A 17,115-nucleotide genomic window follows, 5' to 3' on the forward strand; every position below is an offset into this window, starting at 1 on the left:
AGGAGTGTGAGGGCATGTCCTGTATCCCTGGTCTCTGCTCTGGGCCTGTGTCCCTCCTCCCGTCCCCTGGAAGGCGACGGCCCTGCCTCACAGGAAGGCTGGGTCCACGCTGGTGCCAAAGCCCCATTGGACCCCTGCCTCCCGTAGGGTCGGGGAGGGAGCCAGGGCCCCCGGGTCCTAGATCCAGGTCAGGGGAGGGGTGGTCGTGAGCACCCTGTGCAGGGGCCGAGCTGGGAGGCGGCACGGGCTCCTCTGGGAGGGCGTCCTCTGGTGCACACGCCTCTCCAGGACCCCCAGGGACTGACCCTCCCTCAGTGCTCTCTGCCTCAACTCAGGGAAGCCTGAGAGTCTCTGGAAAAGTCATCTGAGCTGCTGGTGAGCCGACGGTGCCCAGCGGTCACGGCCAGCCGGCTGTGTGAGTCTCCTCCCGCCCCAAACGCCATCTTCCCCATGGTCCTCCTGGAGGCGGTGAAGTCATTGTTTCCCGCGGCCCCGCCTGCGTGGGCAGCCCCTGCCTGGCCCGTGGGAGGGTGATTCCCCTCTGCCCTGTGACAACCAGGCCACCCCCGTGGGCGCCTCCTCCCCACGCGGCCCGAGGTCCAGCTCCTTAGCCAGCATCTGAGGCTCGTGTACCCACCTCGGCCCAAGCCCGAGGCGCTCCCACGGGTCCCGGTGGGGACAGAGCCCAGACTGTGGTGGGAACAGCCAGCTCTGGCGGGAACTTGGGTCTTGCCGGGCGCGTCAGGAATAAGGCACATCTGGAAAAGCGTTTGTCCGGAACGTTGCTCTAACAGGGCCCCGAGGTGCCCTCAAGCCTGAGTGGCCTCAAGCCCCGCCCTGGGGTGAGGGGCTGCCCCCCTTATTTAGCCTGGCTCAGGCCCGGGGGCTCTGGAGACTGGGCCTGTGCCGCAGTCCACGTCCATGGGAGGGACATGGAGCTGCCGGCTCAGACCGTGCCGGAGGAGGAGCCGGGGTGAGGCCGGGCCCTGCTCCGAGCCCAGCTCCCAGGCTAGCAGGTCTGCAGGGCGGACTCTGGCCTCTCCCACTTCTCTGTGTCCACTCTTAGCCCCCTGCTTCCTTCCCATCCATCCCTACCGTCCGGTCATTATTCAGGCAAGTTGAGGTGGTCCCTTCACTCACCCCTCACCCATCCTGGTGCCTCTGGGGCCTGGACCCCCAGCCGTGTCCTTGTTCCTGGGGTTCCCTCTGGTAACCGGGGCCATCGGGGCCCTTCCGACAGGCAGGCAGAGAGCAGACGTGGGCTCTGGGAACCAGGGGTCCTGAGTTCCAGTCCCGGCTCTGCAATTCGGGCTAGTCACTCGGCACCTGAGCCTCCCAGGACTGTGCAGACGGCCCTCAGCTCGATGCTGCTTCCCTCCCTCCCCCTCTTGTTGGCCCAGATGTGTGGCAAGAAGGTGGAGGAGGGGTTTGGGGCCTTCCTGGGTCTGGGGCTCCAGTAGGAGACCTTTCTCTTTTCCCATGGACACAGGTCACGGACACAGAGGCCCCTCTGCATTGTGGGAGATGAGGTGGGCTTTATGTGTTTTAATGGCACTTTCTGGAGGCATCAATGCCTGAGCCCACAGGAATGAGTTTCATGGTGGCCCTTAGGGTGGAAAGCATGCTGGCCCAGGGAGGAGGAGGGGGGAACGCGGGGTGGCTGGGGCATTGCCCCAAGGGCCTCCGTTTATCACCCCAAGATTGGTGGGTACCTAACTGGCCCAGACAAAAGTGCTTTGCCTACCTACTCCGGGACCCTGGGTCCCCGCCCCCTGTCCTGCTCCAGAAGGACACGGGCCTCTGCCAAGGTGCCCTCCACAGCCACACGCTCTGTCACCCAGGTGCCCACACGGAGCCTGCAGGCTCACGGGCTAGGACGCAAGCCTTGGGAGGACGGCGCTGGGCTGTGTGGTCCGGAGCCACCTCCCAGCGCCCAGGACAGCGTCGGGCATGTGGCATGCACCCAGTAAAGGTTTGGTGGGTAAATGAGTAAGTCCCAGGCGACTCTCACCTCATGCATGGTGGCACCTCCTGTGTCCTCAGCTGCCCGGATCCTGGCCTGGCCCGTGGGCACTGTCACAGAAGCCGGGACAGGAACAGGCCCCGAGGTACCCAGTCCCGTCTCTGCTGTGCCGCCCCCTCACTCCAGCCCGGGTCAAGCGGCCCCCGCGGGCCTGGTGCCAGCTCTCCATGCCACCTTCACGCCCTCCTGGCTGGGACCCTGTCCCTGCAGTGTCAGAACCCACCCCTGCACCCTCGCAGGGCAGGGACGGGTGTGGCCCTGTCGGGACCTGGGAGCAAGAGGGAAGAGGAGGAGGGTATGTGTCTTAGAGAACATTGAGGGGAGAGGGTCCCGCTCCAGACGCCCCTGGCTGGGGGCGCCCAGGCACGCCTCCGGAGCCTGGTCTGAGGGGAAGCAGGGCCAGCCCCTGGAGCCCGGGCATGGGGGATCTCAGGGCTGTGGACCCAGGGCCAGGGCGAGAGGGAGCATCCGGGCTGCGGAGAGCCGAGCCAGCGCTGCCCGGAGTGACCGATGTGGAGGAGGTTCTGGAAGTGGCCCCAGTAGGCCGGTGCTCTCTCCTCTCTCTCTCTCTCTCTCTCTCTCTCTCTCTCTCTCTCTCTCTCTCTCTCTCTCTCTCTCTGATAGTTAATAGGGTACAGGTTACCTCTGGCCTCCGCTGCTGGGTCTCTCTGAGCAGACAGGACACGCCGGCCACCACGCTCACTTCGCCTCGTGCCCACTCCGTCCTGTGCTTGCAGGCACTTGGTGCACTGGGGTAGACGCTCCCCCCACCTCCTCCCCCAGCAGGCTTCCTCCCAGCAAACACCAGCCTGACCCCTGGTGGCTCATTGTTGGGGCCGGGAAGGAGGGTGGCCAGGGGAGGGGCCTGCTGTCATCTCTGCAGATGGCCCCTGGACAGGCGGCACCAGACCCACACGCTCACCCCTGCCCCACCCCCGGTACCTGCAGAACTCGGGGAATTCCTTCCCTCACTGGGCCTCAGTTTCCCACCTATAACATGGGGACAGGCCAACACTCACACACAGGGTGGCATGGGGCAGGCAGGAGGCGGAAGAGGCCAGGGTACGGGGCTCTCTCCTGGGCCAGGCCTCAGGGCTCAGGGCTTGGGATCGGCCTGGCCCTCCTCCACACACGAAGGTGCAGCAGCTCAGTGCGTTGTCTGTTTCCTCCTCCCACCTCCCGCTCCTGGCACATCTCCCCCTTTTCGCTCTGATCTCTGGGCCCAGTCGGGTCTCCCCTCTTTCAGCCGGTCTCACCCCTGGGCACGCTCTTCGTCTCTCCTCTTTCTCCCTGGCCCGCGTCACTGTCTGCCTAGGGATCTCTCTCTTTCATTTCCATTCTTGTGATGACTCTACTTCTCTCTTAGTGTGTCTTTCTCTCTCTGCAGGGCTGTGTCCGCTCCCCTTCCCTCCCCGTCTGTCTGTCCTCCTTCCTCACTCTCCCTTCCTCCCCTTTCCCTCCCGGCTTCCAGTCTTGCCTCTGTCTCCCGTGGTTCTGCCCCTGAATCACTGCTGGGAATTGCCCCAGAAGCTTGAGGCCTCCTGGAGTGGAGCCCCCTCACCTCTCTTGGGCCTGCCCTTGGCCCCAGAGCGGGGCTGGTCCGCAGACCAGCTCTCAGACTTCTGATGCCTTGGTGCCCCCTTGGCTGAGGTCTGGCGGTGTGCCTGGGGCTCTGGGACATCCCTGAGGTGACATCCAGTGGCCAGCCCAGGACTGGGTAGCAGGAGGCCCAGGCTGCCCCTCCGGATGCCTGGACACATGGATTCCAGACTAACGCCAGTCTGGGGTGGGATGGGGATGCCAGACCAGCAGAGTCATGGTGCCCGCCTCCAGGGAGGGCAATGTCCACCCTCCAGGTCCAGCCTGCTCAACGCACCGCCCCCCCTCTGGAGTGCCTGGCTCTGCCCTTGGGCACCCCCTAAGCTTTGCACACAGGGCGGGGACACCTGGTTTTCTGCAGCCCCCTGAGTGGGGCCCACTTGGAGGAATTTCCCAAAGCCTATTAGCAGTGGCAGCCTCCTGCCTGCCTCCTCGTCTGGGCAGGGCGGAGGGCGGAGGGAGAGAGGCAGGGAGGGGTGAGAGGAGGAAGGGAAAAAAGTTGGCAGGCCAACAGCAGAGCTGTGTCTGCATCCATCGCCGAGAGGAGGCCCGTGCGGTGTGGGGCGGGCCAGGAGCAGGAGAGGCCTTCCTCCCTTTGTGCTCCCCCTCCTCTCCTCCCCCGGGGGCCCTATAAATAGGCCCAGCCCGGGCTGTGGCTCAGCCCTCAGAGGGAGCCAGGCACCAGGCAGCGGTCTCCAGCCAAGCCCCCGCCAGCATGGCCAGCGAGTTCAAGAAGAAGCTCTTCTGGAGGGCAGTGGTGGCCGAGTTCCTGGCCATGACCCTCTTCATCGTCATCAGCATCGGCTCTGCCCTGGGCTTCAACTTCCCGCTGAAGAACAACCAGACATCGGGTGCGGCCCAGGACAACGTGAAGGTGTCCCTGGCCTTCGGGCTGAGCATCGCCACGATGGCCCAGAGCGTGGGCCACATCAGCGGCGCCCACCTCAACCCAGCGGTCACCCTGGGGCTGCTGCTCAGCTGCCAGATCAGCGTCCTCCGGGCCGTCCTGTACATCATCGCCCAGTGCGTGGGGGCCATCGTCGCCACCGCCATCCTCTCGGGCATCACCTCTTCCCTGCCCGGCAACTCCCTGGGCAGCAATGCGGTGAGTAGGGTGGGCTTTCGAGTGGTGCTGACACGGCCTCGGTCTCATCCTCCGCCCATTGTGCAGATGGGGACACTGAGGAGCAGGGAGGACAAGAGATGGCCGGAGATCACGCAGAGTTGGGGCTGGAACTCAGCTCTGCACGCAGCCCAGAGCCGGCTTCCTGCCGGGCACTGGGAAGCTGAGGCCCCGAGAATAACAGTCTTGCCAACGTCCCCTGAGGTCATCTATTGTGGGGACCGAGCCCTGGAGGCAGTTAGTGTTGGGCCCGCAGCTCCTCACCTCTCGCCTGTAGGTTCTGGCCCCTCAGCCCTGCCTGTGCAGCCAGCTCCCTGCTCCTGCAGCCTGGACGCTGGGACAGTCAGCCCCTGTCCCCAGCCCCCCCAAACCAGGGGCCCGGCAGCCAGGTCTACAGGGGTGTGGGCAGTGGAGCCCCTCCTGGGGGACCCAGTGATCTCCAGGGAGCCCCACAGGTCCCCAGACAGACTGCCTTCAGGAAACCCCCTCCCGCTCCTCTGGCCCCAGGAATGGGAGAGGCTGGGGCCGAGAAGGCTTTCTGGGCTGTTGGCAGGTGGTGTTCCTGGATCGCAGGGCGGGACAGGCAGGGACCTCTTGCCTCGGGTCTGGGCTTCACTCTGTGGCTGGGCACTGGGAGGTGTGGCCTGGGTGTCTCTGTGTGTGGACGGGTGATACACGTGGATGGCGGCATGGGGCTGGAGTGAGCGTAAGCCACGCGCTCCCGTGTGTGTGTGTGTGTGTGTGTGTGTGTGTGTGAGCATGTTAGTGGGCTGTGTGAGCCTGGGTGGGGTGAGGGGGTCCCTGCCTGTGCCTTCTGCTCCTGGCTTGAGTCGGGCGTGGGCTAGGGGCACTAATGATGAGCAGATGTTGGCAACTGGGTGGCAGCTGCTGAAAAGAATTCCTCGCGGGCGCTTAGCACAGCTAATTGGCCTTTGGCCGCCGCCGCCCGCTGTCGCAGACCTGGGCTTTTCCAGACCCCGAGCCAAGTGCATACTCAGGCCCCGCTTGGGCCACGGCGGGGGGTGCTTCGGCCCGAGAGGCTGACTGGGGCTTGAAAGATGTTGAGGAGCACCGAGGGCGGGGGTGGGGGGTGCTCTCCCGGGGCGGGGAGAGGCCAAGGAGCAGAGAGGAGGAATTAGGTCTCGTGCGGAGAGAGGAGGCTGGCGGGCCCTGGGCAGGGCGGCGGGTGTGGGGACGGTGAGAGATGGCACTGGGTGGGGACTGGGACTGTCCTCGGGCTTCCCCGCCAATGTTCAGCCCGGCGGTAGGATCTGTGCAGAGGGCAGCGCACAGCCCTGCCCTGGGGATTAGCGTTCGTGTCACAGTGACACCTCGCCCAGCCCTCGGGGGAGCCAGCGCTGCTCAGCCCAAGGTTAAAGATTAGCCCTGCAGCTGGAGTTTAGACTTTAGTCAGGAAGGCACGGCCGGGAGGGTGTAAGGGCCACGGCCCTCCGGCCTCAGCCTCTCCGGTGGGGGCAGAGCCAGGCCACCTCAGGGAGTGCCCTTCTGGGCAGGGGGGGTTCACACTGGAGCTCAGCCGGCATGATGGGCTGGGGGAGTGGTCCCCCGAGGGGAGGAGTCTTGTCCCCAGGTTTCCTGGCCCCTCCTGGCCCTCCCTCTCCAGGGACAGGCGGGACAGGCCTCTGCTGGGGAGCATGGTCCCTCCGCCACAGTGTGCTAGGCAGATGCCATCCGACCTGGCCACACCATGCTCCAGTGTCTCGTCCCCTTTCTGATCTCCACTTTCCAGAGTCACCCTAATACCTGGGCTGGGCAGGCGGTAGGCAGGCTGTAGGAGGAGGAAGGGGCGGCCTCATTGGGGGGCCTGCCTTGGGCTGGGGGGCAGTCCTATCTGCTGCTAACTTGCTGCGTTTCCTTGGAGCCCAGGGCCCTGAGGCTGCACGAGGGCACCTAGGTGTCTGATAGCTCTTGCCACGCCCGCACTTCCTGCAAGCTCGCTGTGGGCTGGCGGTTATCACCCTGCCCAGGGCTGGGGGAGGCCCCAGGGGCCGAGCTGGACATGGGTGTGCTGAGCATTGTGGTGGGGCCCAGGCACTGCCCTGTCCACCTGCTGGAAACAGTGTCTCCCACCCGCCAAGGGGGCCTGTCAGACACTGGACCTGGGATCCGATGGGACCAGGAGTGTGTGTGTGTGTGTGTGTGTGTGTGTGGGGCCTCAAGAGGCACAGAGACCAGTTTACAAAGCTGGTAGTTTACTCTTTCCTCTAGACCCTGCAGGGGGTGGGGGTGGGGATCCCCTTGGGCCCTGGGCCCCACCCAAACCCAAGCCTGGGTGGAGCCAGTCATTGGCATGGAGATTTCCAAGGAAAATAGGGAAAAAAGTGGCAGGAAGTGGTTGGGGTGAGTCAGGGGTTGTCCCCCGGGGACATGGCCCAGAGAACTTTCTCCCCACTGAGTCAGGGCTCAGGGTACGCCCTGGAGGGACCACAGGCCTGTCCAGCCTGCAGGACTCCCGGCCCCTCTCGGCTGGTTCTAAGGGTCAAACTCCAATTTTGGCCCAGGCGAGAGGCTTGGGGGTGGGGGGTGGTCCCCCGCCCGCTCCTGCCAGAGCTCAGCCACTGTTACCCGGTGTGACTCCACGCAAAGGCCTTGCCCCTTGCCCGATGGCCCCGGGCCCCGTCTGAGAAATGGGCACATAGCAGGGCGTGGCTGGGCTCTGGATGTAGAAGGTGCTGTCCTGAGCACTCCGGCTCCTTTGACTCTCCCCTGGGCTGTCTCACCTCGGCCGCCTGCACTCAGGGCCAGGGCTGCTGCAGGCTGGTGCGGGCTGAGTCAGTGCCTCCCTGCCCCGGGGAAGCCCACGGTCTGGGCGAGATAAGCCCCGCGCACAGCTGCCCGTGATAGGAGGCAGGAGGCAGGTATGATAAGAGGTGTCAGGGTGGCCAGGGAACTTCTGACCTACGGGGAGGGGAGGGCCAGGCAGGCTTCAGGGCGGAGGTGCCATATGAGCCTCAATGAGGAGGCCCCGCTAGGGAAGGGCTTTCAGCATAGGCTAGGGGTCAGGGAGAGGTCATGGCCTGGGAGTTGTGGGCGGTGGCCGGACTGGGGTCCTGGCAGGAGGGTGGGCTCTGGAGGATGGTGAGGGCTCAGGATCAGGCCAGGGTCTGATTGGGCCCTAGAGGGGCCGGGATTCCTGGCCATCCCAGAGCCTGCGATGTCAGCCCCTTAGAGGTCTCAGGCAGAGCACAAACTCTGCTCTTTGGGGGTCTCTCTTGGCCCCGCCGATTCAGGGCTTGACTGCCTTTGCCTGCTGCCTCCGAGGCCAGACCTCAGCCCTAAACCTGCCTCTTCTCTGGTTTCCCAGGCCTGTTTCCCCAACCACAGAGTGAGAAGCCCCTATGCCACCACCTCTTCCAGAGTTGGGGACCACTCCTGCCTCCTCCAGAGCCGGCGGTGGGCTGGGGAAAGGGAGGCCAGAATTTCCCAAGGACCCTGTCCGCCAGGCCTGCACAGGGGCTGGGCGGGGCGGGCTGGCTGGTGATGCCACAGCTGGGCCCTGTAATTACTGTTTCCAGCCCGGCCCCAATGAGGGGGAGGCAGAGAGCAGGCCTGCGGTGGAGACTTCCCTCCCCACGGACCTCTGAGGCTGCTTAGCCCCCCCCCACCCCCACCCCCACCCCCCAGGCCTCTCAGCGGCAGCGCTGGCCCCTGGTTCCCCCCTGACTCCTGCCCGGGCCAGGCTCGCGGGGAAACCCGCATCGGAAGGGGTGCAGCTCTGAGACGGTGCCTCAGTCCGAGGGGACGCAACTTGCCCTGCCTCCCCAGGCCACAGCCCCCCTCTCCCACCTCGCAGGCCTCCCCAACCTGAGCTCCGACCCAGACAGTGCGCCCCGCTTTCTCTAGGGCTCTACCTAGCAGGTGTCCTTCAGCATCCGACCAGGGGCTCTCCCCAGGGAGCGCACATGTGCCCCTGCCCACCCCTGGCATAGGAAGCCCCGTTTCTTACGGGCAGAGCCTCCTGGGGGGCCTGGTCCCCATCCTCTGGAGGAGCCAGTGGCCAGGGCTGAGCCACATACCTGTGGGTGTGGCAGGGAAATGTCACGGCCAGGGTCCCCTTGGCGGGGCCTCTCCCAGGGCCCAGAGGGGCTCCTTGCCCACAGTGCTGCCCAGTGGGGTGAGCACACCCGAGGCTGAACCCACCTCAGAAGATGGTGGAAGAGGCCGGAAATGAGCAGTTCCTTCGCACACCTGAAACCCACCGCCAGGAAGCTGTCCGCTCAGTATGGAGGATTTTGTTTTAATTGGAGGAGGCTGTCTCCCAGCCAGTGAGCGCCTGTCATCAGGGCCCTGCAAGGAGGCTGTGCCCGGCAGCCGGCTGGAGGGGCACCTGGCCTGTGGGCACAGCAGGGCGGGCAGAGGTCCTGTGACGGGCTCTGCACCTGAGGGTCTCCGAGGCGGGGGTCCACGTCGGAAAGGGAGGGGTCCTGGAGTATCCGAGCCAAGGCCCCCGTTTTCCTAAGTGGACACGCTTAAGCTGCACCAACACATGCACTCACAGACACACACATGCACACCCCCACACGCACGCGCACACACACGTACACACACACTCACCCCCCTACACGTACACACACACTCACACACACATACACACACTCACCCCCCCACACGCACGTACACACACACACACATACACACACACCCCACACACATGTGCACACACACTCACACCCCCACATGCATACACACGTACACACACACTCACACACACGTACACACACATACACGCACTCATGCACATGCACACACTCACACACATGCACACACACACATACACACACACACTCTCACTGGCACAGGGGGCACACGCACATGGGTGTGGGGCAATTCTCAAGTCTGGGTGGCTCCACTCAGGCCTTGGGATGCAGAGGGTGGGGCAGGGCTTCTCAATGGAGCCTCTTCCTCTGAGGCAGGGCAGGGGCTGCCAGGAGGGAGGGAGGGAGGGAGGGAGGGAGGGAGGGAGGGAGGCAGGAGGAAGCCATTGCTTTGTGTATTGTTTCTTGTCAGGAAGATGGAATGGCTTCTGCAAGTAAATAAAGGGCCTTCTGAGACCTGCTCTCCCTCAATCGAGGGGCCTCCTTCCTGTCTCCTCCCCGCTCCCAGCCAGTGGGGGCACCTTTGTGTGGGTGTGTGACACACAGGGACATACACGGCGACACCCCCAGCCATGCCACTCAGCATGGCCGTCCAGGGTCACGTGCTAACGGAGCCCGCCTCAGTGAGCCGGGACCCGGGCGGTGGGGGTGCTCGGAGTCGGTGGCACCCACCGGCCAATGCACAGCAGGTGTGTCTGAATGTTCCGTGTGGGCTGGAAAAGTGTATATTCTCAAATTTGGGGGTGCAGGGGTTGACATATTCTCCTTAAATCAAGCACATGCACACATGGATGCCCATGGAGGGGTACACGGGGCCCTGTGAGGCCCCCAGGGTGAGTGCTGTGCCTTGGGGGCAGCCTCGCTGTCTCCCGTCCCCTGCTCTTCCAGGGAAGATGCTCAGAGCCCCAGCAGGCCTGGCTCGGAGCCCCCAGGTGTGGGGTGCCAGCATCCAGGCCAAGTAGGGGGCCGGGGCCTCGGAAGTTACCTTGGTCAGCTTGCCCACGGGCAGGAGAAAGAGTTCGAGGCTTACTGCCTGGAGAGGTCAGCCCTGTGTCACTCTGGTGCCAGGACACACTGGCAGCTAAAGAACCACCTCCTTGGCCTGTGCCTGTGCATGTGGGAGGCACAGACCCGGGGCAAGGATCCTGGCTGTGCTGCCTCCTCCCTGAGCCTCAGCTTCCCCGCCCGCCGTCATACAGGGCCCTTGCACTGGCCGCCCGCAAGGCCCCGGAAGCTGACGACTGGCCAGTGGTCCCCCAGCTGGGGGCCAGAGAGCTCCCCGGATCCGCTGCCTCGGGAGGGGGCAGTTCTGGATAATCAGCACCCTCACCACTTACGTAAACCACACAGCCAGTGTCCCCTCCAGGGCGGGGCAGGGGCTGGGAAACCTCCCGCCCTGCCCTCACTGAGCTCTCAGCCGGGGTGGGGGCGGGCACCCCCATAGGAGGCGGGAGGTTTGGGCAGTCCAGTGAGGGCCAGGACGGGTAACCACAGGAGCTGACCCCGGCCAGGGACCTGGGAAGGCTTCTTGGAGCTGGGGTTGGGGGTGGGGGTGTCTGAATGCGCTTGAGGGTCGGCTGCGGTGGGCTTGGTATGCACACTCGCATCTTTCGGGGCTTCGCATGGGCGGCATGGGTTATTCTGTTATTTACACTCGCGTGCACAAACTGTTACTTTCCTTGGCGGCCTTCATCAGTGAACTATCAGCCCTGGGCTGGGCGAAAGGGCCTGGGATGTGCAAACATGTATTTTTCTCCATAACAAGTGACCACAACTGGGATTGGCTGTATTTTTAATTGTTTCCAATTTAATGGGTTGTAAATAGTAACATATGTTTAGAACTTTTACCCCCTCTTTCCTGGACATCAAGTTTCAACAGACCTTTCCCTACCCTTTCCAGTTCTGAGTCATCAAGTTTTTCCAGATGTCAGTCACACCAGGGCAATGGCAGTCCAAGGAGAGGTGGTCAGTAGACAGTGAAGCAATCAGGAGAGGCTTCCTGGTGGTGGTGGTGGTGGTGGTGGTGGTAATCAGTTTTGGGAGAGGAAGATCATCAACCCATGTGGCTCTGGCAGTCAGGTTCTGAGGGGTCTGGGCGGTCAGGAAGGGACATCCTAGAGATCCCAGGGCAGGCGGCCCATTCCTGTGGACTCAAGAGGGCAGGGCATGGCACCAGTCCCTGCTCACTTCGCATGAAAAGTGGTGCCTCTGGGGAGAGCAGGGGCTGGGATGCTCAGACCTGGTGAAGAACCAGGGGTGGAGATGAGCTCATCCAGGCCACATCTGTGAGAGCGGCGGGTGTGGATGGGGGAGTATGAGGCAGGAGCCACTTAGAGCAAAGGCTCCATTAATCAGTGTGGAAGGGCTGGTTTCAGGCCTCCGGCCAGCTAGCAATTAGGCCGACCCTGGAGAGCAGAGGAGAGGCAGGAGGGGGAGGAGCCTGAGCGTCCTGGGTGCTCAGACACTGAGGGCAGTGGCAGGTGTGAGTGTGATGGGCATCGGTACAAGCAGCCCTGCCTCACCAGCCTGGCATCCATGGAGCCTGTTTTAGCACCAGGCAGGCCTCCCTCCTGTCTCCACACCCCTGCACAGCAGGGCCCGTCCCTCCTGCCTGTCCCAGGCCTGGGACAAGAGGAAAAAGAACCAGAACAAAGCCACAACTCTCCTGATCCAAATGCCCCGGGACAGCCCCCCTGGCCTTGGATCTAGGTTATAGATGGGGAAACTGAGGACCAGAGAAGCCAGGTCATGGTCACGGCGTCAGCGAGTCGGGGAGCACAGAGGGCTGGCTGAGCCGGGCTGCAGCGAGGGGCAGGGATGTGAGTCACTCCCTGTGACCCAGGGCTGCAGACAAAGGCGGGAAGAGAATTGTTCTCGTGAGACGCCCTCACTGTGAGGCTGAGAAAACTTCTGGAGGGAGGAGAAGCGCCCCCCACCTAGGATTCTGCAAAGTGCCCGACTACCTGGGAGACACCTCCTCCCCTCAGGGTGGAACTTCAAGTTTAGGCTTCGTTGGACACACCAGCCCTGCCTGGGAGAAGGCAGCCTATGCGGCCACATTCGGGCATCTTTGTGGGTGGGCCTGTGCCGATGTGGCCCAGCCTCTCTGTGTGGGCACCTGGTCCTGAGACCCGCCCCCTGGGGGCAGGGCAGGGACTCCTGGGGAAGGGTCTCCCTGGTGCAGCCGCAGGGGGCGGGCTCCGGTGACCTCACAGCAGCTCCCATTCCCTTCCTTTTCCATGAGTCATGTTACTAAAAGCGGCCCAGGGGCAAGTGACAGCTAGATGTGGTGGTGGTGGTGGTGGTGGTCAGGGGGGGAGGGGGGCAGGGGGGCGCCTATGTGGCCAGAGAGAGGGGGAGGGAGGGGCAGGCAGGGAATGCACATCCAAGAAGTGGGAGAGAGTCTCTGGATCAGGGGAGACAGGCAGAGGTGGGGAAGGAGACAGGCACAAAAGAGAGAGGCACAGAGGGAGCTGGGCTGGCTGAGGAGCACCCTCCCAGCTTTGGGAGTTTTAGATGCAGCCAGGGATGGGGTAGAATGTTCTGGACTTTTGGGTAAAAAGCAATGTCTCCAGCTGGGCCCTCCCACCCATTTGCAGTCATTCCTATGACTGTCGCCGAGTGTCCCTTACCATCTCCTCCCATGCCTGGGCCTCGCCCCTGGCCTATGGCCTTGGTCCCGGTAGACAAGGATGCAGACACCCCCTCTCACTCCAGACCTCCCTGGCCTCTGGGCAGGTACCAGGGCCCAGCTGGTGCCTCCTCAACAGGAGTGAGAGGGACAAGGCCTGGTGCCCACTACCAGCTGGGTGTGCTTGGGGAGGGCCCAGCCCTTCTGGGCCAAGCCAGGGGTGACGTGGTGGGCTCTCAGTCCCCACCTGCCCTGCTCACGGAACCTCGCTGTCCCTGTCCCCTACAGCTGGCCTCCGGCGTGAACGCGGGCCAGGGCCTGGGCATCGAGATCATCGCCACCCTGCAGCTGGTGCTGTGCGTGCTGGCCACCACCGACCGGAGGCGCCGTGACCTGGGGGGCTCAGCCCCCCTCGCCATAGGCCTCTCTGTGGCCTTGGGACACCTGCTGGCGGTGAGTGGGGGCCTTCCCCTGGGGGGTGGGGGTGGAGAGGGCAGGGCCAGGCAGGGGCTGTCGGGGTGCCCTGTCATGGGCAGTGGAAGGGACCCAGACTGGGCTCTTTCTGTGGGGCTATCAGCTCTTTAGGCCTTGGCGGGCTGGAGGTGGGGGAGGGAAGGGGGGGGGAGGAGGAAGGATGGTAGGGAGGCAGGTTCTGCCCAGGAGAGGGAAGGGCAGGGGCCTCCTGACCATCTTTCTGGTGCTGATTGCCACCTGTCTGTCTTTTCTCTGTCATTTTTCCCCTCTCCCCTTGTCTGTTTCTCTGTCTTCCCTCCCTCTGCCCACGTCCTTCCCTTCACAGATCGACTACACAGGCTGCAGCATTAACCCTGCCCGGTCCTTCGGCTCGTCGGTGATCAGTAACAACTTCAAGGACCACTGGGTAAGGGCTGAGGGCTGCCCGTGGAGGTGGGGGAGAGGCTTCGGTGCCTGCGGAAGTCCGACCCCACCTGTGGCATCTTCTCCCAGCGCAGAGGCTCTGGGAGGAGCCGGGGCGAGGGGACCAGGACACAGAGCTGAGATGGGGAGCCCGTGGGGCCAGGCCTGGAACAGCGAGCGCTGGGGTCCCCTCCCAGCTCAGCCAGCAGCACGGCCGAGAGTCAGGCCCGAGACCTGGCTCTGCCACTTTCCAACTGAGCATGACCTGGGCAGGCTGCTGGCCTCTCCAAGCCTACTTCCTGAGCTGTGAAGCTGGGGTGCGGCGGCACCCCCTACCCGCAAGGGGGGACAACTGGCCTCACCACCTGCAAGCTGAGCTCAGCATGGGGTTGGCGCTCCATGGATTTAGCTGTTCTTACTGTTGGTGTGCTTTAAAAAATATGTTTTCATTGATTTTTAGAGAGAGAGGAAGGGAGAGGGAGAGAGAGATAGAAACATTGATGAGAGAGAAACATTGATTGGCTGCCTCCTGCATGCCCCCTACTGGGGATGGAGCTCATAACCCAGGTATGTGCCCTGACCGGGAATCGATCCATGACTACCTGGTGCATACATCAATGCTCAACCACTGAGCCACACCGGCCGGGCACGTTGGTGTTTCTGTTCCAGGCCAGCCTTTACCCAACTAGCCTCTGTGACCCTCTGCAGCTGGGCGGGGCAGTGGCCACCCTCAGAAAGGGGCTGAGCTGGGCCACACGGAGGCCGGGGGGTGCCCACTACCACTGTCCAGGCTTGGGCCAGATGTGGGGGTCCCTGGAATCAGGATGTTGGGGTGCAGCACTGACACAGGTGGGAGAGACCCCCTCAGTGGGTGGTGGGGCGGGGAGCTCAGGGACAGCATCCCAGGCACGGGGCCTGTCCGTAGCGTCCGTAGCGCCCGAAGGCTGCCCGGCGCCCTCTGAGCACGCCTGCTCTGGTCCTAGGTGTTCTGGGTGGGGCCGTTCATCGGGGCCGCGCTCGCCGTGCTCATCTACGACTTCATCCTGGCCCCGCGCAGCAGCGACCTCACAGACCGCATGAAGGTGTGCACCAGCGGCCAGGTGGAGGAGTACGACCTGGATGGCGAAGACATCCACTCCAGGGTGGAGATGAAGCCCAAGTAGACGGCCTGGCCCGCACACTCACCTGGGGACCGGGGCAGGGGCGGGCGGAGGGCGGGGCGGGGGAAACCCATATTGTAGACACTCTGACGAGCTGGCCAAAGTTTCTTGCCAAAGACCTGCAGGACTTGCGTGGCCAAGCCTGATTTAGGCTGTTTCTATCACTTTCTTCCTCTTTCTCTCTTTCCTGGCCTTGGGGCTTCCTGGAGACCAAGACTCCCCACTCGTCCACTCCCTTGAGGTCACAGAGGAGGTGAAAGAGAGGGACCCACCTTCAGAGTGTGACAGGAGGTGTGCCAGAAAGCCCCTCACCCCCCGACAGCTCACCAGCTCACCTGCCGCACGTGCCTGGGCCCCGCTGTCATCGTGGTTTTTTGCGCCTTTGGGCGTGGCCTTCTCCTGTAACTTGCACTTTGCCCCCAAGGGTGTTTCACAGGGCAAGAGACCCCAGGAGGGGCGGGTCAGGAGCAAGCGGGGACCAGCTTTGCCCGTGCACTTTGCCTTGCGTCCAGGGCGCCCGTCCGAGAGCGTCAGGGACAGAGAGAGCTCCGTGGCCCGAGGCCCCTCTCTGGGGGTCTGTGAGTGTAGACACGCTGTGGGCTCTAGAAGATGTTGTCTGCACCAGCGTCTTCCACTCGCGCTGGGTCCTTTCCCCCAGCACAGATGCAGCAACGTTGCATGCGTGTTTCCAAGCAGCGAGCAGCAGCCAGTCCTGCCGCTGCAATCAGACAGGGCCTGCTGCTGCCCAGTGAAGGGCATTTAGAGGTCAAGGAGGAACACCCACGTGTCCTCGCTGAGTTTTAGTTGGTCTTGTCCACCTATCACTGCACCATCTTGACCATTGTTTGGTTCTCCGCTTCCTCCTGCCAGAGGAGGCACAGGTCGCTGTTACACAAGGGTGTGTTTACGAAAGGACAGTTTGGGGACAGATGTGGCTCAGCCCACGGCAGCAGATACCCTTGCTGATCGTGAGGGGCGAGGAGAGGCTTGCCCCTGGTGCTGAGCTCCTGGCTGGAGGCGTTCAGGGAGCTGGGTGACCTGCACAGGCTCCCGTGTGACCCAGGCCCCAGCCTTCCCTCCTCACTTACCTGGAGGGAGAGTCGGCCTTGACCTGATGGAGGACCTACGGCTGCAGCCCAAGTACATACAGTTCAGAGCACAGGGTCTGTTTCAGGGGCAGCCACCTACACAGTCCATCCAATTCCACCAGGGCCAGAGCAGGTCCCCCAGGCGCCCGTAGCCGCGATGGTGACAGAACCGAGACCCCATACCCAGGTATCTAGAAGCAGGAGGCCTTCACAGTCCCCGAGCCCATCTGCACGCTCTTTCCCATCCCCTAGCAGGGACTTCCAGCCCACCTTACTGATAAGGAAACAGGCCCAAGGTCCCACAGCTAGGTCATGACTTGCCCAGGCCTATCAGCCAAGGCCAGTCTCTGGCTACTACCTGGCCCATGAGCCTGGCCCCTCTCACCCCAGCTTCTCAATTTCGGCCTGGCCAGGGGGCTGAGGGTTGTGCTGGAGGGGAGAAGGGGGCAGACCCAGCCCCCTGCCTGTCCTTGCTGCTGTTCACCAGGCCCTGCTTCTGCCTGCTCTGCATATGTCTCTTGGGAATTGGAATTTCATTGTATGTTACGAAAATAAAGGAAAATGACTTCTAATGTCATCCAGGCTTCCTGCGGGTTTCTTTCTTCACCGGGTTTCCACAAAAGATCTCCGGGTCTGGGAGGAGAGAGGGACGCTCACGGGAGGCCCTGCCTGCCCTCCTGCCCCAGGACCCCTGGTCTCAGGGGTGGACACAACCCCAGCCTGAGGGACACAGGGTCCTGCCCCTGATAGGGCCCGTTTTTTATTCTAGCACATGAAGGGGTGGGGAGCAGCAGGACTGAAGTGTGACAGGCCCATTAGCCTCTCTGCCCTCCTCCTAGCAGGACCCAGGGAGCACCAGGGACTGCCCAGGTGTCCCTCCTTGTTTCTTCAGTCATATTTCTGACCCTACCCACCCCTGTGCTGGGTACTGGGGCCCAAGGCTCAGTCCCCTGGGGGAGGCAGACCCACACAGCCGAGCTGAGCAGGGTGACCACCAGG

The 17,115-nt window shown here is 63.3% G+C and overlaps 1 protein-coding gene across 1 annotated transcript; it reads left to right on the forward strand.

The window, feature by feature from the left end:
- The first annotated feature begins 4,159 nt into the window (after positions 1 to 4,159).
- AQP1 (aquaporin 1 (Colton blood group)) lies at positions 4,160 to 16,693 on the forward strand. The gene is made up of 4 exons (XM_059712689.1): positions 4,160 to 4,727; positions 13,281 to 13,445; positions 13,792 to 13,872; positions 14,852 to 16,693. Exons 1-4 carry the CDS (start codon positions 4,338 to 4,340, stop codon positions 15,029 to 15,031), a joined length of 816 nt encoding a protein of 271 aa, XP_059568672.1. The 5' UTR covers positions 4,160 to 4,337; the 3' UTR covers positions 15,032 to 16,693.
- The last annotated feature ends 422 nt before the right edge of the window (positions 16,694 to 17,115 follow it).

Source organism: Myotis daubentonii, chromosome 10, assembly GCF_963259705.1.
Source record: "Myotis daubentonii chromosome 10, mMyoDau2.1, whole genome shotgun sequence".
Taxonomy (NCBI): Eukaryota; Metazoa; Chordata; class Mammalia; order Chiroptera; family Vespertilionidae; genus Myotis; species Myotis daubentonii.

Coding starts and splice junctions, on each gene's coding strand:
- AQP1 (XM_059712689.1), top strand. CDS start 4,338: ATGGCCAGCGAGTTCAAGAAGAAGCTCTTCTGGAGGGCAGTGGTGGCC. Junction 4,728..13,280: donor ACTCCCTGGGCAGCAATGCG/GTGAGTAGGGTG, acceptor TGTCCCCTACAG/CTGGCCTCCGGCGTGAACGC. Junction 13,446..13,791: donor CCTTGGGACACCTGCTGGCG/GTGAGTGGGGGC, acceptor TTCCCTTCACAG/ATCGACTACACAGGCTGCAG.